General features: G+C 38.2%; 2 protein-coding genes across 3 annotated transcripts in view; one reads left to right on the forward strand and one right to left on the reverse strand.

Moving 5' to 3' along the window:
* The window catches only part of LOC127657489 (membrane progestin receptor delta-like), a 34,586-nt gene extending 29,443 nt beyond the window's left edge, over positions 1 to 5,143 (forward strand). For both annotated transcript variants that reach the window (XM_052146301.1, XM_052146300.1), the window contains exon 8: positions 1,639 to 5,143. In XM_052146301.1, the coding sequence (XP_052002261.1) occupies positions 1,639 to 1,919 (281 nt within the window). In that variant the 3' untranslated portion in view covers positions 1,920 to 5,143. The remainder of the gene's footprint in view (positions 1 to 1,638) is intronic.
* An 8,970-nt stretch (positions 5,144 to 14,113) lies between these two features.
* Positions 14,114 to 18,611, reverse strand: part of LOC127657476 (high affinity nerve growth factor receptor-like) — a 37,742-nt gene continuing 33,244 nt past the window's right edge. Inside the window, exons 15-17 of the mRNA XM_052146285.1 lie at positions 17,500 to 17,740; positions 17,015 to 17,173; positions 14,114 to 14,353 (exon numbers count right to left, since the gene is read on the reverse strand). Coding sequence (XP_052002245.1) covers positions 14,168 to 14,353; positions 17,015 to 17,173; positions 17,500 to 17,740 — 586 coding nt within the window. The 3' untranslated portion in view covers positions 14,114 to 14,167. The remainder of the gene's footprint in view (positions 14,354 to 17,014; positions 17,174 to 17,499; positions 17,741 to 18,611) is intronic.

An 18,611-nucleotide genomic window follows, 5' to 3' on the forward strand; every position in this document is an offset into this window, starting at 1 on the left:
ATTTATTTATTTTGTGGAATATGATAATTTTCCACGCCACACCTGACAGTGGTTGGGAAACACTGTTCTAGCTGATCCCACAAAAGCTCAATGGGGTTAAGATCCATAACACTCTTTTCCAATTATCTGTTGTCCAATGTCTGTGCTGCTTTGCCCACTCTAACCTTTTCTTTTTGTTTTTCTGTTTCAAAAGTGGCTTTTTCTTTGCAATTCTTCCCATAAGTCTTGGTCCCTTGAGTCCTCTCTTTACTGTTGTACATGAAACTGGTGTTGAGCGGGTAGAATTCAATGAAGCTGTCAGCGGAGGACATGTGAGGCGTCTATTTCTCAAACTAGAGACTCTGATGTACTTATCCTCTTGTTTAGTTGTACATCTGGCCTTCCACATCTCTTTCTGTCCTTTATCTTTGAAGACTGTAGTGTACACCTTTGTTTTGTTCCTCAAAACAATGTTTTTCTTCTTTTCTTTTGCTATTTTTGACCTAATATTGACCTATAGACATGCCAGTCTATTGCATACTGTGGCAACTGGAGTGGTGGTGGTGTAGTGGCTAAAGCACAGGGCTGTTAATCAGAAGGTCACAGGTTCTAACCCCATGGCCACCACCATTGTGTCCTTGAGCAAGGCACTTAACTCCAGATTGCTCCGGGGGAATTGTCCCTGTAATAAGTGCACTGTAAGTCGCTTTGGATAAAAGCGTCTGCCAAATGCATAAATGTAAATGTAAATGTAACTCAAAAACAAACACAAAGAAAATGTTAAGCTTCATTTAATGAACCAAATAACTTTCATCTGTGTTTGATATAATGGCAAGTGGTTTTCTAATACCAAATGATCAATTTAGCATGATTACTCAAGGATAAGGTGTTGGAGTAATGGCTGCTGGAAATAGGGTCTGTCTAGATTTGATCAAAAATGACTTTTTTCAAATAGTGATGGTGATGTTTTTTACATCAGTAATGTCCTGACTATACTTTGTGATCAGTTGAATGCCACTTAAAGTACTATAAAGTGAATTAAAGTACCAATTTCCTTCCGAAACAGCAAAATCTGTACATTATTCCAAACTTTTGTCCACCAGTGTAAATTACATTTACATTGCCACTAGTGATAACCAAATTCCAGATACTAAAAATTTGGATTTTTTTTTTACCAGTTATTATTCAATTGTATAATTAAGTGTATTTACTGAAGTACAGAATACGTATTTTCAATAGTAATTCCATTTTTGAAATCAAGAATTTTGCATTGTAACTAGTGAAAATTTGTTATACATATTATACATATATACTATAGTTCATATCCTGCTCAAGTTTTAATGCCAAAAGAGCAAAACAAGTGCTGAACTCCCTGATTTATTAAGTCATAGAACCAGAGAAAAAAAAACATGAGGGAATAGCATATCTTGGTTCCTGTATTTTTGTCATTAAACAAATCTGTACAGATATCCTTACAAATGGACTTTTGGGGTATACTTCATTTTTCCACGTGCTGTCACGTGCTGTCTGTGTAGGCAGCTCACTAGGTTTTGGATTGAAGCCTTGGTTTTGACAGTATAAAGGTTTGCACAGGTGGCTTTGAATTGCACTTCACACACGGTTCTTTTGACTGTAGTTTTTCACTCATTCTCCTTCAAGGTCACAGTCACCAGCTCTTTCACATATGTGCAGTGGTGGGCACCCACTACCAGATGGAGGGAGTTTTAGCGGACATGACATCTCGCAAAGGGTGGCTGATATCCCACTCGACTTTACCTTCCTTTTTGGGTACCTTGGGAGCACTCACTCTGGGTGTCCTGCTCAACGTGGCCATCATCGGGATTTTTAGTGCCAGTTTACTGCTTACAACCCACCAAAGTACTTTGGCCCCTAGTGCCACCCACTCACAACAAGCACTCCATGAGAGCAAAGAGGAGTAACATTTAACTCAGAAACCACTGAGAACTCAACACCTCTGCTAATTGTATACCAGCACCTTTAGCCAAGGACACACTACAAGACTAAAGGGCACACACTGCTATGTGAACTTCTTATCGCAGGCAACTAAAAAAACTGATGCGATGTGCTTTGGTCTTAGTGTGTGCTTGGCTATTCCAGATTATTTTTTTCTACATTTTAATAGCAAACGTATACAGTCACTTTCACTGATATATAAGCAATATATTTGTGTTGCTTATATTTGTACTAAAGCATTGAACTAAAAAATTTTATTATTTGTATTTTTATTATTTTATTATTTATTATTTGTTTTTATTATTTCTGCTGATAACCCTGAAAATAATCAAGACCTTTCTGGTGTTCTTTAACCATTGAGCCTTTTTTTATTTACTGACATGAAAGGTCGAGGGGTGAATGACGCGAATATTAAATGTTATGTCTTATATTTTAACAGCAGTGTTTTTATTTTAGGAAAATTATTGAATAGCATTAGTCAGGGATTTTACATTTACATTAATATCATCATTAATGACCTCATTAATATAATTCATTATATTGCATTGGTCTTTAAGGTTTTACAATGTGTTTCATATCAAAGTACTGTGGGGTCCAAAAGTCTGAGACCACACTGAACATTTAAACCAGGAAAGTTTAATATATAAATAATAATAAATAAAAAGTTATGTTGTAAAATAAGCCAGCTTGAGTGCATGCTATCATCATTATCTAAAGCAATAGAGGGGACATACTAAATACAATACAATTATTTAATTCATTTAAACATATCTTTCCTCAAATTGTTATGCTGATAATATATTTTGTAATGGGGAAAATGATACAAAATATGAAAAATGATAAATAGAAGGATTTTCACTAGTGATCTCATTCTTTTGTATATGGTGATCTCAAAACTAATGATGGTGAAAATCTTATAAGCTAAAACTACTGACAGGTGGGTAGTCAGTCTCCATTTGATGATTTACAGTCATTCCTGTTTTATCTTTCAATTCTGGACCACTTTTCTTTTAATTGTATAAATAATTCCTAAGATACAGTACATAACTTTAATTAGTTGAGGGGAAAAAGGACTATTTCTCTGAAAAATGTTTCAGCTTCGTGAAGGATAAATAGTTCTTTAAGTTTTTGTCTAATAATTGCTCATTTAAGCATCATTCTACTCTCTGCATCTCATGGGGGCTGCGCTGGAGTTTTCTTCACAGTCATTTATATGTTCGTCATATAGCGAAATGGTATGTTATGAATAACTTGAGTTGTGTCCATTTCTGCATCAGGTTGATTTACTGTGATATTGTTTTGTTCATTACAGGCCTATGACATTCAATATACTCCGTTGACCTAAAAGCAAGGTTTTATATTGAAATACTTATTGTCAGTTCAAATGCCTTCTTTATACCCTGGTGGAGTGCAGAACTCAAAACAAGTTCTTCTTTATGTTGCATTTTGCTCATTGGCCTTATGCTTGTTACTTGCTGCTCTTAAAGAGATAGTTCATGCAAAAATGAAAATTCTGACATCATTTGCTTACCCTCATGTTGTTACAAACCGTTATGACTTTCTTTCTTAAGTGGAAGAAGTCAGTTAGTAAGGTGAACTTGAGAACCGAATCAGTTTTGTGAACCAGATCAACCAATTTATTGGAATGATCTCAAAACAATTATTCTCTTCTCTTGTGAATGTGGTAAGGAGAGATTTATGTCAAGATTTTAAGTGAATAACGACCTTTTTGGTCAGCATTTTGGTCACACAATGCTATTGTATGACTTCAGAACAGGGTCAGAAATTTAGGGGGGCTCGGGGCAAAAATGCAACCAAAAGTGGCAAAAAATGCCCCTGAAATTGAAAATGTAGGGGCAGAAAATGCCCCTGTGATGTTTTTTTATAAATATAAATAGCTACAGTAGATATACCTTATATAATAACATCTTAAATGTAGTTCTTAATATACTATATGTAATTCAGTTATACATGTTATCAAATAAGATATGATTTGATTTCATTTTATGGATAATAGAACTTATGTCAAATTGATTAAATGAATGTATTTGAATATGAAGATTAAGATGTTTCTGTAGGGGAAAATGCAAATCCAAATTCCTTTACGGAAAGGTTCATTTCTGACACTACTTTAGAATATTTGCAATATGGGACAAAAGTCACATGGACAACTTTTTTGCACCTTTTTGAAGCTTCAAAGCTCCAGTCTCCATTTAAACGTAGTTGCATGGAAAAGAGCGGCCATTACATTCTTAATAACTTCTCAGTTCCACAGAATTTTTTTTATTGGAGTTTGGAATGACATGAATAAAATCATGATGAAATCATTTTAATTTTTGTGTGAACTGTTCTCAAAAAACAATCTAACCACTGTTTATGGCTATAAGCTGTTAATCTCTGACCTGTCACTTTGCCCTTAGAGTACTTTATTTTCTTTAATCTGACCTTATGGTGCAGGACAGGTATGTAGGTTTATAATTCTGTCCAATTAATTTTCAGTCAGCTTAGCAGAACCTTTTCTAACAATCTCTGATGGGCGATCACGTGGTGGTAATGACATTTTAGTTAGTGTTAATGAAAGGGATCTTGGATTAAATAGCAATTGTAGGTGTTTAAATGATCCGTGATGGATCATTTCTGCATTTTTCCACATGTCTGTTTGTAGTTTGACAGCAGAACACCTTATTAAATATGAGTATTTGTGTTTATCAGCTCCATTCCTAATGTAGCCTGATCTTCTGCTCAAAGAGGTTTAGATTTGAATGTGTCAGGTGACAATAGTTTTTTCTATGCTTGAAAAGTAATGAAATGTTAAAGGTATTTGTGTCCCAATCCCTGTGTTTTTGTTGGCCCAGATGAATGTATTGCAGTATTGGAAACTGTGTTTTTGAAAACCCTTTAATGTTACAATGTAGGACTTAAAATCACCAATGACACTTAATAATAATAATTTTAGTTTTTAAAAGGTCCTAGAATTTTGTGATGGATGTAGAATTGAGTCCTTTGACATTCACTTTGTAATTTAAATTTGTACTTTAATAAATGTATTTCCCTTTGAATGGAAGTATAATATGTGATCTGAATTGATCAAAATGGCACCTTTTTTCGATTGTCAGTTTGGAATTATTTTTGTACCATGAGTGAAAAATGTGAAAAATATGATTGTTTGAATAAATGGTAAACGGTCTGCACCTTAGAGGTTACCAAAGTGCGTTACACTGTGTCCCAATCACCCACTCACACACACAGTCACACACCAATGACGGCAGAGCTGCCATGCAAGGAGCTAGCCTGCCATTGGGAGCAACTTTGGGTTCAGTGTCTTGCCCAAGGACACTTCAGCATGTGGAGTCGTGTGGGCCGAGAATTGAACCCTGTGCCAACCCTGTGATTAGTGGACAACCCGCTCTACAATCTGAGCCACAGCCGCCCCTATGAATAAAACTCATTACTTTACTACATTATTTACTACAGTGCTTTCCCGACTGATATACAGGTGAAACTTGAAAAATTAGAATATCGTGCAAAAGTTCATTAATTTCAGTAATTCAACTTAAAAGGTGAAACTAATATATTATATAGACTCATTACAAGCAAAGTAAGATATTTCAAGCCTTTATTTGATATAATTTTGATGATTATGGCTTACAGCTTATGAAAACCCCAAATTCAGAATCTCAGAAAATTAGAATATTACATGAAATCAATAAAAAAAGGATTTTAAATACAGAAATGTCGGCCCTCTGAAAAGTATAATCATGCATATGTACTCAGTACTTGGTTTGGGCCCCTTTTGCATTAATTACTGCCTCAATGCGGCGTGGCATGGATGCTATCAGCCTGTGGCACTGCTGAGGTGTTATGGAAGACCAAGATGCTTCAATAGCGGCCTTCAGCTCTTCTGCATTGTTTGGTCTCATGTCTCTCATCTTTCTCTTAGCAATGCCCCATAGATTCTCTATGGGGTTCAGGTCAGGCGAGTTTGCTGGCCAATCAAGCACAGTAATACCATGGTCATTGAACCAGGTTTTGGTACTTTTGGCAGTGTGGGCAGGTGCCAAGTCCTGCTGGAAAATGAAGTCAGCATCTCCATAAAGCTTGTCTGCTGAAGGAAGCATGAAGTGCTCTAAAATGTCCCGGTAGACGGCTGCGTTGACTCTGGACTTAATAAAGCACAGTGGACCAACACCAGCCGATGACATGGCTCCCCAAACCAACACAGACTGTGGAAACTTCACACTGGACTTCAAGCATCTTGGATTGTGTGCCTCTCCATTCTTCCTCCAGACTCTGGGACCTTGGTTTCCAAATGAGATGCAAAATTTGCTCTCATCAGAAAAGAGGACTTTGGACCACTGAGCAACAGACCAGTTCTTTTTTTCTTTAGCCCAGGTAAGACGTTTGACATTTGAAGCCCATGTCCAGGACCCGTCTGTGTGTGGTGGCTCTTGATGCAGTAACTCCAGCCTCAGTCCACTCCTTGTGAAGCTCCCCACACATTTGAATGGCCTTTTCCTGACAATCCTCTCCAGGCTACGGTCATCCCTGCTGCTTGTGCACCTTTTTCTTCCACACTTTTCCCTTCCACTTAACTTTCTATTAATGTGCTTTGATACAGCACTTTGAGAACATCCAACTTCTTTTGCAATTACCTTTTGAGGCTTTCCCTCCTTGTGGAGGGTGTCAATGATGGTTTTCTGCACAACTGTCAGGTCAGCAGTCTTCCCCATGATTGTGAATTCAACTGAACCAGACTGAGAGACCATTTAAAGGCTCAGGAACCCTTTGCAGGTGTTTAGCTGATTAGAGTGTGACACTTTGGGCCTACAATACTGAACCTTTTCACAATATTCTAATTTTCTGAGATTCTGAATTTGGGGTTTTCATAAGCTGTAAGCCATAATCATCAAAATTATATCAAATAAAGGCTTGAAATATCTTACTTTGCTTGTAATGAGTCTATATAATATATTAGTTTCACCTTTTAAGTTGAATTACTGAAATCAATGAACTTTTGCACGACATTCTAATTTTTCGATGTTTCACCTGTATAAATAGCATAATTCACTTTTCTTTGTGTAACAATTATTTTAGAATTATAATAGAACAATAATAGTTAAAAAAATGTATTTCTAGGATGCTAAGGATTTGTGAAACTAGGAGCTCTCGATACTCAGAAATCGTCCATGAAACACAAAAGGAGATGTTAGGAAGAATATTAGCCATCTCAGTCACCATCCACTTCCATTGCATCTTTTTTCTGTACAATAAAAGTGAATGGTGACTGAGGCTAACATTCTGCCTAAAATAATTTCAAGAGAAAGAAAATAAATATTACTAATATTATTGACCTTCAAGAATGACACTAAACTCACATTATTAAAAGTATATTTTTAGTTTAATAAATTTGCCAAATTATTCTTACTTAAATATTCTTATAAAGGCAATAAACCTCACTCTCAGATTACCCAATGTAGTCAATGTGTTTCCTAAAATGATACCTCACATGCTCTTGCATATTATCATCAGCAATAAGATTCTGTGTTCAGTACAAGGTTAATTATGTGGTTATTAGCACGTGGCTGGTTTAAATTAGGCAAACTAGTGCCATTTTAGTGTAAACTACTCTACTACTTTAAAGGGGAAACTGCAAAAGTTTGCCATCGCAGACATACAATACAGTGCAACACATCCAAATCACCAAAACACATCACAATTTTAATGAAAACATATTATTTTGGTTGTTTAGTTAGCTCATAGCAGTCTGTGTCTGCTTCAATTAAAAACAACGTTTCCACATGCATGTGGAAATTATAAAACACCTTTAAATGATTGAAATCCCTTTGAATATGTTGTCGTTGTTTTTACATGGTGTTCACAAAGTTTGAAAATGAATATTAATTCATTTCCACTCACCTGTTCACATTTTGAACTTCAGGCCGTCATGCCAGGTGTTGTATTGAAGTCTGTTCCCCCTATGTTTCCCCTTAGATTAGTGTTCCCTTAGGGCAGTTAAACATTAAACAGGGGAAACAGACTTCAACTCTAACCTAAGGGGACACAAAGGGGGAACAGACTTTGACACTAACTTAAGGGGAAACATAAGGGAACAGACTTTGACACTAACCTTAAAATAACATAGGGGAACAGACTTCGACAATAACCTAAGGGGAAACATAGGGGGAACAGACTTTGACAAAGGGGAAGCATAGGGGGAACAGACTTTGACAAAGGGGAAGCATAGGGGGATCAGACTTCAACACTAACCTAAGGGGAAACATAGGGGGAACAGACTTTGACATTAACTTTGAGGGGAAACATAGGGGGATCAGACTTCGACACTAAACTAAGGGGAAACATGGGGTAACATAGGGGTTTCAGACTTTGACAAAATGGAAACATAGGGGGAACAAACTTAGAAACTAACCTAAGGGGAAACATAGGGGGATCAGACTTCGACAAAGGGGAAACATAGGGGAACAAACTTCGACCCTAACCTAAGGGGAAACATAGGGGGAACAGACATTGACATTAACTTTAAGGGGATACATAGGGGGAACAAACTTTGACAATCGAAAGTTCTAATAATTATTGATATTGGGACTCTTTCTACACTGTTTGGTTCCGATCAGTCAAACGGCCTAGGACTAGTTCGCAAAAGTTGATTTTGCGAAAAATCTGAAAATTTCATTAAAGATATGAAATCGGAGATAGCCATTTTGCACATCCAGCGATATAAGTCACTTGAGTGCAAGGCATAAGATTTAAGAGTTATGGCCAAAAAATATTCTTTTTGCAATTAGAGATGGAGCAGGAGAGCATCTTAAAGTGATAGGTAAGTAGTGAATGAATTAAACATGCCACCTACACTGAACATATAATGGTAACATAGAGTTACTAACAATAGTGTTATTATCACACGACAAACTGACACCTTTCAAACTGACGCTGCAAGCTACCTGCAGATACCCACATTTGCATTTATGGGCTACCGTCTGAACGCACAGAATGATTGACAGGCAGAAAGCACCTCCATGTCTTCTGATTGGTTAAACAAAGAATCTGCACTGTATTTCATTGCATCCATTTCAGGGATATTTTTGTATGCAATTTTATACACAAATTGCTTACGGCACCTTTAAATTTGGACTTGTGCGTTATTGTATGTAATCTCAGAAAATAATAATTGTACATCACACTCGTCAATTTAGAATGTATATATATATATATATATATATATATAACATAATATGAACATGGCGACTACCACTGCCTGGAAAAAGAGTGAAATTGAATTGTGGTCCAGACACAATGACCGGAGAGAATTGAGTTTAGACACCACAGAGGCAGCAATAGCATTAAAGAACGCATTACAGTTCTTTAGAGTCTCTATGCTGACATTTCAGGCAAAATAAATGTGTAGTCTGTTGGTCCTGTGCATATCATTTTGATTTGTTTTACAATAATCTCCCCCTCAATTCATGTATGATAAACATTAGTTTCCTTATCAGAGAAATATTAAATTAAAATAACCAAATGTTTGTTCTGTACTATTCCTATTAAAGTTTTAAAGGGATAGTTCACCCAAAAATGAAAATTCTGTCATCATTTTCTCACCCTCATGTTGTTCCAAACTTGTGTGACTTTATTTTCTCTGTGAAACACAAAAGGAGACTTTTTTATAATGCGAATGAGGTGGTCGAGATCATAAAATTACAAAAAACATTATATAAATATCAGAACAATTCTACCCATTACTTATGCACTTCCAAGTCTTTAAAGCATTCATGAGATTTATGTGTGATATACCCCCCCGATATAATCTGCTTTTACATGTCCTTTTATCTTTTTTGGACAGGCCCATTCCCCATTTCTTTTCAGTATTTGGAGCACCCTGGACAGTGACATGAGGTTGAGTAAATGATGACAGAATTTTCATTATTGGGTGTCATGATTGGAGACTAAAACAGCTGTTTTGTTGTAATATATGACAGACTTCATAAAACAATGGACATTTTTTTCTCACTATGAACAGTATGTTGCTGTAATGGGAAGAATGATGTTGTGCTTTCATCTTCACCTCCGTCTGTCACTTTCCCCACCATCTCTTGTGTCCATCTGTTGGTTTCTGTACAGATCCTCGAATAGCGCAAGTAATATATCAGTTTTTCTATTTTTATTTTACATTTAAAACACTTCATTGTAGTTTGATTAAGGCTATGGAATCCCTTCCAACCTTTCCTGTTATTTTAATTCATTTAATTTGTGATTATATTGTGTAAGTTATACTATATAGCCATACTTCTCAGCAGACATCTCAGCCTGGATGAAGGAACACCACCTGCAACTCAACCCAGCCAAGACCGAACTCCTTGTCTTTCCAGCCAACCCTGCTGTTGAACACAACATCACCGTGCAGCTGGGTGCAACTACAGTATCACCTTCCAAAACGGTCAGAAATCTAGGGGTAACCATTGATGATGAGCTAAATTTCACAGACCACACCTCAAAGACTGCAAGATCATGTAGATTTACACTGTACAATATCAGGAAGATAAGGCCCTTCCTCTCTGTACATGCCACACAACTGCTCATTCAGTCCCTTGTCATAACTAGACTGGACTACTGTAACGCTCTCATTGCAGGCCTTCCTGCATGTGCAATTAGACCTCTGCAAATGATCCAGAATGCAGCAGCACGTCTGGTCTTTAATGAACCTAAGAGAGCACATGTTACAGCACTCTTTGTCTCTCTCCACTGGCTGCCGGTTCATGCACGTACTAAATTCAAGGCCCTGATTCTGGCATACAAAACAGTCACTGGGTCTGCTCCAGCATACCTAAAAACATTTATGCAGAGCTACGTTCCCACCAGAAGCCTGCGGTCGGCTAAGGAACGTCGCCTTGTCGTACCAAAACAAAGAGGCACCAAAACACTTTCCCGGACTTTCAGTTTCATCATAAAACGTTGGTGGAATGACCTTCCCAACTCAATCCGTGAAGCTGACTCACTCTCTATCTTCAAAAAATGGCTAAAACACATCTTTTTTCAAAAGCACTTAACCGGTCACAAAAAAAAAAAAAAATCTTGCACTTAAATCTGTTTTGTATACTATTCTGATGATAGTGAAACTTTGCAGTATGGCACTTTTCGTACCACTGTCTCCCTAAGATGATTCGCTGATGTTTTCCTCTTTTGTAAGTCGCTTTGGATAAAAGTGTCTGCCAAATGAATAAATGTAAATGTAAATGTACTTAGTGGACATAATTGTCCTGAAATGTAAATTTGCAACATCTAAAATTCAACTTCCTTTGGGGAGGTCTTCGAAGTAAAAATGATTCATAAATAAAGAAAATTATGTTGTTGTATTTAAAAAATAAAATCTGAAACATTTTCTATCAAGGAATTTTTCATCCAAAAATAAAGATTTCCCACTGAAGAAAGAAAGTCAGATGGTTTGGAACGACATGTGGGTGAGTTAATAAATGATGACAGAATTGTAACTTCTGGGTAGACTACTCTTTTATGGGGTAGGGTTAGTTTGTATTTATTATACAGTAATTAGCTCACTATGAAAACACAAGTGTATGGTATGTTGTAGATGCTGTTTACATCCAGTATTGACTTCAGATTCTCACTTCTGCATTTTGCTGTGTTTTGTGAGTGCTTTCTTTGAATACAATAGTGCATAATCAATAGGCATAATCTGGGATGAACAGTAGTCTAAAAGCTGCAAATCAAAAGATTGAATAAAATCAGGTTTAATACAGATTTTGTACATTGTTCATCAACAACAACAACAAAACAATATGTTACATTTATTTGTACAATGATGCAAATTATACTGTAGCTTTCAGGAACTGTTGGTTTGTGGCAGTTATTGATGTACGATTCCCAGATGTTAACCATTGGCTTAATGACATTGGGAGGCATACAAGATTTATAAAAAATAAATATCTAGTCTTTAAACCACTAGATAAAGTTAGAGTTGAAAAACATTTAAACACAAAATGAATGAGAGAACATGATACAATTCAGTTGCTAGCTTATGTACAGGAGGCACAACCAGTATGTAAAAATTACGCACCCATTAACGAAAGACTGAAATCATAAATGCCGACATTTGCAGCTTAACATGCTTTATGAGATATACGTAACTGACTGATTGACACCACCTCTGTTCTTCCACAAGTATCATGCTAAAATTCTGGCCATTTTTGGAATAGCAGACTAGCATACTGCTCGTAGGTTTTCTGTATGCATGGAATACATTACAACATGAAGACCTATGTAGCATTTAACGTTTAGAAACATTTACAGTACATTACATAAAACATAATTCTATTTAAAAAAAATACTTGCCAGTACAGTGTATACTGTGCAGTATACAGTATTCCATTCCAATCCAAACACTGCCCATGTGTCTCCAATGTTGTTTTGTTGCTGACCTTGTCAAAGTTTTTAATATGGCAAATAAAACAAGTAATAGGAATAGAAAGTTGCTGTTAAGCATTGAAAGATGCACAATACATGCGTGTTTAGATCAAGAGGTTGATGTACTATATTCATAATTACAAGATACTGTGAAAAGAAATGCAGTCAACTTGGCACAGCGTTAAAATCAAAGAAACTTCAAAGTCTTTGCTCAAAGATAAATTATTTAGAAACTGCACATAATAGTTAAAGGTGAGGGGGCCTGGGTAGCTCAGCAAGTAAAGATGCTGAATACCACACCTGGAGTCGCACGTTTGAATCCAGGGCATGCTGAGTGAATCCAGTCAGGCTTCCTAAGCAACCAATTGGCCCGGTTGCTAGGGCGGGTAAAGCCACGTTGGGTTAACCTCCTTGTGTTCGCTATAATGTGGTTCTCGCTCTCAGTGGGGTGCGTGGTGAGAGGATAGCGTGAGCCTCCATACATGCAAGGTGTCCGCTGTAACACGTTTGTGGCATTTTTGGGGTGGCCGGTGGGTTCACCAACTGACATTCCTGGCACTTGCGAACGTCCCCGTGAATGCCCGGCCAAAAGAAACGGGCCATTATACGGTTCAAAGACTTTTCGTGACCTAAGTGGCCGGCCATTGGATTATAGTGAGCTGCCTGGAAGAGTGTTTCCCGACGGCTCTTCGGTACTAACAGCTGAGTTGTAACCTCTTTGGTTTGAGTGTCCTGCGTCACTCGATGCAACCCTGAATCGTATCTCAACAGTAACCACTGGATACTTGTGAATGTCACCATGCACGCACCTCACCCTCACCAGTTTATTTCTATCCAATGCTGCGAATTGATGAGTTACTCGATCGGTTGGGCGTGGCTCAATTTTAGTCGACGCTGGACTTAACAAAGGGGTATTGGCAGAACTCTTTAACTCCAATGTCCGAGAAAAAACTGCTTTTTCCACACCGTTCGGATTACACCAATTTGTGACATTTCTGTTCGGGTTGTTTGGAGCCCCGAACACGTTTCAGCGCCTAATGAGTCACTACGCCACCACGAGGACTTAGAGCACATTGGGAATTGGGCATTTCAAATTGGGGAGAAAAGGGAAGAAAAAACTAAACAAAAGAGGTGACGTGTGCAATTTCTGTGTCATTAGCGTCACCAAATAGAGTTGCAAAAATAACTGTTTTTAAATAGGTTGTCTGACATTGGTCAGACAAAATCTATAGTCCCACCCAAAACTGACAGCACTGGCTGAACCAATGTTGCTGTATCAGGATGCTCAAATAAACAGAGCAATGTTTTGAAAGCGACAAGGCTACAATGTTTACGCTTTTTGGAGGAATCAACCTACAATGGCTTACTTATAGTTAGATGTCTCTGCGTACTGCAGTGGGATGCAAGAAAGTAGGCTATTTTAACATCTGAAAAATTACGCACATCACCTTTAATGATCTTTAATTATAATACAGGAAGGCCCCGACATCAATATCCTCATATAGAAATAGTGTCTCTTTAGTGGGGAGTAATGGCCAATGTCCACTAATGCAAGTTACCACTCAAGTTTGTTTCTCTTATATCCTATTTTTTTAATTTGTACACTTGGATTTTGTGGATTTTACATACACATCAACAAACTCGGGAAACGTTCATACAGCACATCTGATTATGAGACAAAGGTCCTTGAATTCCATCCATTCAAACCCATCATTGATTTCCTCCTTAGCCCAAACCTGCTGGCAGAAGCGAGTCTTTCCTTGCTCGTTCCTGCAAGTCTCTACTCTAGAATGTCCAGATAGATGGGCGGGTTCTTTACAAGAGCTACGAGCCTGTTGTAGATGTCCTTGATGACAAGCCTCTGCTGCGGTTCTCTCTGCCAGCAGCCCTGCATGAGCATGTGCACTTCTTTCGGGCAGGTACGCGGCCATTCGAGCTCTCGCCCCTGTGTGATGCATTCGATTGCCTGGAAAGAGTGTAAATACTGTATTTAGTATTTCCAGTGAAACAAGTGAAAAGTATGAATAGGAATACAAGTTTGGGAATTTCTTTGAATGTCAATTTACAATTTTTCTGCAACTTAGTACATGTATTTTTCTTACGTTCTTAGATTCAAATCAAGCTCAAATACAACCTGTTGAGTCCATAACTATATATAATTAATTTAATATAATTAAATAAATAAATAAAAACCAAAGTAAGAGAATATTGCAGTATGTGCAATTTCTTTGGACCTTGATTTTAATTAATGTCATTCTTAAAAAGAAAAAACAACTTAATGCTACACTACATCTAATTTTCTATATTTAGTATTCATTTTATACAAGTTTTATGAAGAAATTGTCAGTGGTGCTTGCACGTGCAAATCTTGCTGCACTGATGCGAAGGTGTGTATTAGTGCATTCTGGTTGGTTGCAAGGGTGTTGCTGGTGTGTTTTGTGTGGTTGCTAGTGTGTTCAGGTTGGTTGCTAAGGTTTTGCTTGTGTGATCTGTGTGGTTGCCAGGGTGTTACTAGTATGTTCTGAGTGTTGCTAGTGTGCTCTGGTTGGTTGCCGAGGTGTTGCTAGTGTGTTCTGGGTTGTTGCTGCTATAGAGTTTCTAGTGTGATCTGTATTGTTGCTGGGTTTGTTGCTAGTGTGCTCTGGTTCGTTGCTGGGGTGTTGCTAGTGTGTTCAGAGTGGTTGCTGCTAGAGTGTTTATAGTGTGTTCTGGGTGTTGCTCGTGTGTTCTGGGTGGTTGCCAGAATGTTGCTTGCATGTTCTGTGTGTTGTTAGTGTGTTCTGTGTGGTTGCTAGGGTGTTGCTATTGTGTTTTATGTCTTACTAGTGTGTTCTGGGTAATTGCTCGGGTGTTGCTTATATGTTCTGTGTTGTTGCTAGGGTGCTGTTAGTGTGTTCTGGGTGGTTACTAGGTTGTTGCTAGTGTGTTCTGTGTGGTTCACAGGGTGTTGCTATTGTGTTTTGGGTGTGTTGTGGGTGTTGCTAGTGTGTTCTGGATGGTTGCTAGGGTGTTGCTATTGTGTATTTTTAGGTTTTACTAGTGTGTTCTGGTTGTTGATAGTGTGTGTCTGGTGTGTTCTGGTTAGTTACTAGGGTGCTGCTACTGTGTTCTGGGTGGTTGCTAGTGTGTTGCTTGTGTGTTCTGGGTGGTTTCTAGGTTGTTGCTGGTGTGTTCCAGATGGTTGCTAGTGTGCTGCAGGTTGCTGCTAGAGTGTTTGTAGTGTGTTCTGGGTGGTTACTATTGTGCTCTGGGAGTTGTTAGTGTGTTCTGTGTGGTTGCTAGGGTGTTCTGGTTGGTTGCTTACTGGGAGCCCACCCCCAAATCTCTGTGATATTCTGGTCTCTGTGATGATATGGCTTGTGTACCTCCTTTAATGTAAGTTTATGGAAACTTTTCACCCATTTTACTATTTGCCAGATTATAATAATACATCCGATCACATAGAAATGTGATAGCACACCTCTCCTCAACAAGCCACATCATTTGAGATGTCTGTCATATCTGTAGTGCAAACAGTGCAGGACAAGTTACAGTGTTCTTTCAAATCTCAAACCCTAAAAATAAAAGTTAGCCTATTAAAAGTATTAACATTATTAATTGTGTTATTTGCTTTAGAAAAAAAAACCTAGGGTCTAAGAAACATTTTGCTGAGCAAATTTATTATTTGTGATATGACCCCCTTCAACTTGTATTAAGGACAGTGGTTCACTCTCAACATGGCTCTTCCTGGTCGCTATTTAAAATGGCAGTGACATCAAGCCTTTATAGCATTGCCTCAAAATCAAATGAGGAAAAAAAATTAAAATATCAACACCTCACAACATCATACTGAACAGGCTTTCAATCACTGAAATTAATAAACAAAAATTCACATTGACCCCTCCGAAAGTCTCCCCTTGCAGATGGAAAAGTCAAGAACGATCCATCTCTGCCCCCTACAATAAGGCTCTCGATAATTAGCTGTGTCCATCATTGGCTCGGGAAGGATTAGGTTAACAACATTAAACAACATCGACCGAGGCGAAGATGAGGTTTAATCGGTTTAAAATCGAGTTGGCGGAAAAGTGATCCACCTCTCTCTTGAAAGAAGAGAGGCCTCTCCAGCATAATAGTGCAGTTGTGGTCACACCAGCATCCACTTTTTGGTGCCTGATCTGTGAGGCCTGGATCACTCTGGTACCTAAAAATCTATTGATCTTCTCGTTCATAAGTGCTTAAAAGCACAGTCTCATCCAGCCCAAAATTGATATTTACATCACAATGAGAGTTGCAGTAGTTTTGTCTGTTTGCCTCTAGCTCACTGGCCAGCATAGTACACAATTACTGTGAATCATTTAGATGCCACCAGAAAGCCTAAATGAAAATTCTTCATTTAATTTATGCAATTCTTGTGTTTATCCAAAGCTATGAATTGAAGGCATACACTTTCAGTATGTGTGATTCCTGCAGAACTCATTTTGTGTACCACAGAAGAAAGAAAGTCATAAATGTTTGGAGCAACGTTAGGTGAACTATTCCTTTATAGGCTGTTCTTTTGGTTGCATTGTTTTAAACACTCCAAATGAATGAGTTTGAAATTTGAAGAAACACTGGACATTTGATTACAAAACCAAATTTAGTACTGTACCTCACTGTTGGATAGCTGATACCATGGTTGTTTTCCATAGGTGAAGATCTCCCAGAGGACTACTCCAAAGCTCCAGATGTCACTCTCTGTGGTGAACTTCCTGTACATGATACTTTCTGGTGGCATCCAGCGAATTGGTAGCATAGTCCTTCCACCAACCTATAGGTATCAAAGACAACAAATGACATCCATTTGGAAGTTGCACTGGATAAAAGTGGCTGCTAAATGAATAAATGTAAACGTCCATATATCTCTGCTGGAGTGCCAATAGACTGTCTGTAGGATAAAATCACAAATGTCATCTATTTAATATCTCAGTTGTTTCTCCTAAGCTAACATTCTCTCTAAAGTCTCTTTTTGTATTCTACAGAAGAAAAAAGTCACATGGGCTTTGAACAATATAATGGGTGAGTAAATGATGACATCATTTTCATTTTTGGGTGAACTTTCTTTAAATTAAATGTGACACAGATGTGCTCTTTTACCCTGTAGTAGTCAGTGCTGTAAATGTCTCTTGACATGCCAAAGTCTCCAATCTTCACCACCAGTCCTACTCCAACTAAACAGTTCCTGGTAGCCAGGTCTCTGTGCACAAAGTGCAGAGAAGCGAGATACACCATGCCAGAGGCTATCTGAGCTGCGATTTGGAGCATCTGAGGAAGAGTCAGCTGACCTACTGGAGGAACTTTCACTTCATCCAAGATACAGGCATCTGGACCATGAGCCCTGAACACAAGAGATGCACATCATCCAACAGCTGTTTAAAGCCATTGACCAGATTTAATAGATTTTGGGTATGTTCCGAACAGCATTCTACCAACCATACTACTACCACTACTATGTTCAAACTGGTCTCATAGAATCACCTTACTATACCTACGTATTTGCTATATTATTTTTACGTGGCTTGTTGTACGTATCACTGCACTTTCCTGGTGAAATTAACAATAGGGATGCAACAGCGACTTCTATTAACTTTCACAAAAATCAGGATTAAAACGGCAGATACTTTTCACCCTGTTCATCAAACAATGCTATCTTATGACATCAAAAGTCTTTTAATATACTGCATGACTTGTATGACGATTCATTTTAATATTTGCATTACATCATCTACATTTACAAGCTTGTTCAGGCATGATCAAATCAGAGCATTGCACTTGCGATGTAAAAAACCAGTGTTACGAGTCCTGTGCACTGTTTTATGGGGCATTGGGGAAGTGTACGTGCATCCTGACACAACTGGTCGCCTTTGCACGTGAAATACTTGCCTGCTCTTGTGTCAGCAGTACACGTACATGGCTCAGCGCATGGCGTGATTTAAATTGGACACCTAGTGTCCAAAAACCAAAAGTGCAGGAAACCGAACGATGGAGTGCGTACTCCAGGTAGGGAATGAGGTATTGCCTCAAGTGAAGGAGTTCAAGTGCCTCGGGGTCTTGTTCACGAGTGAGGGGACAATGGAACGGGAGGTTGGCCGGAGAATCGGGGCAGCAGGGGCGGTATTGCACTCGCTCTATCGCACCGTTGTCACGAAAAGAGAGCTGAGCCGAAAGGCAAAGCTCTCGATCTACCGGTCAATTTTTGTTCCTACCCT

The sequence above is a fragment of the Xyrauchen texanus genome, chromosome 17, assembly GCF_025860055.1.
Source record: "Xyrauchen texanus isolate HMW12.3.18 chromosome 17, RBS_HiC_50CHRs, whole genome shotgun sequence".
Lineage (NCBI taxonomy): Eukaryota > Metazoa > Chordata > Actinopteri > Cypriniformes > Catostomidae > Xyrauchen > Xyrauchen texanus.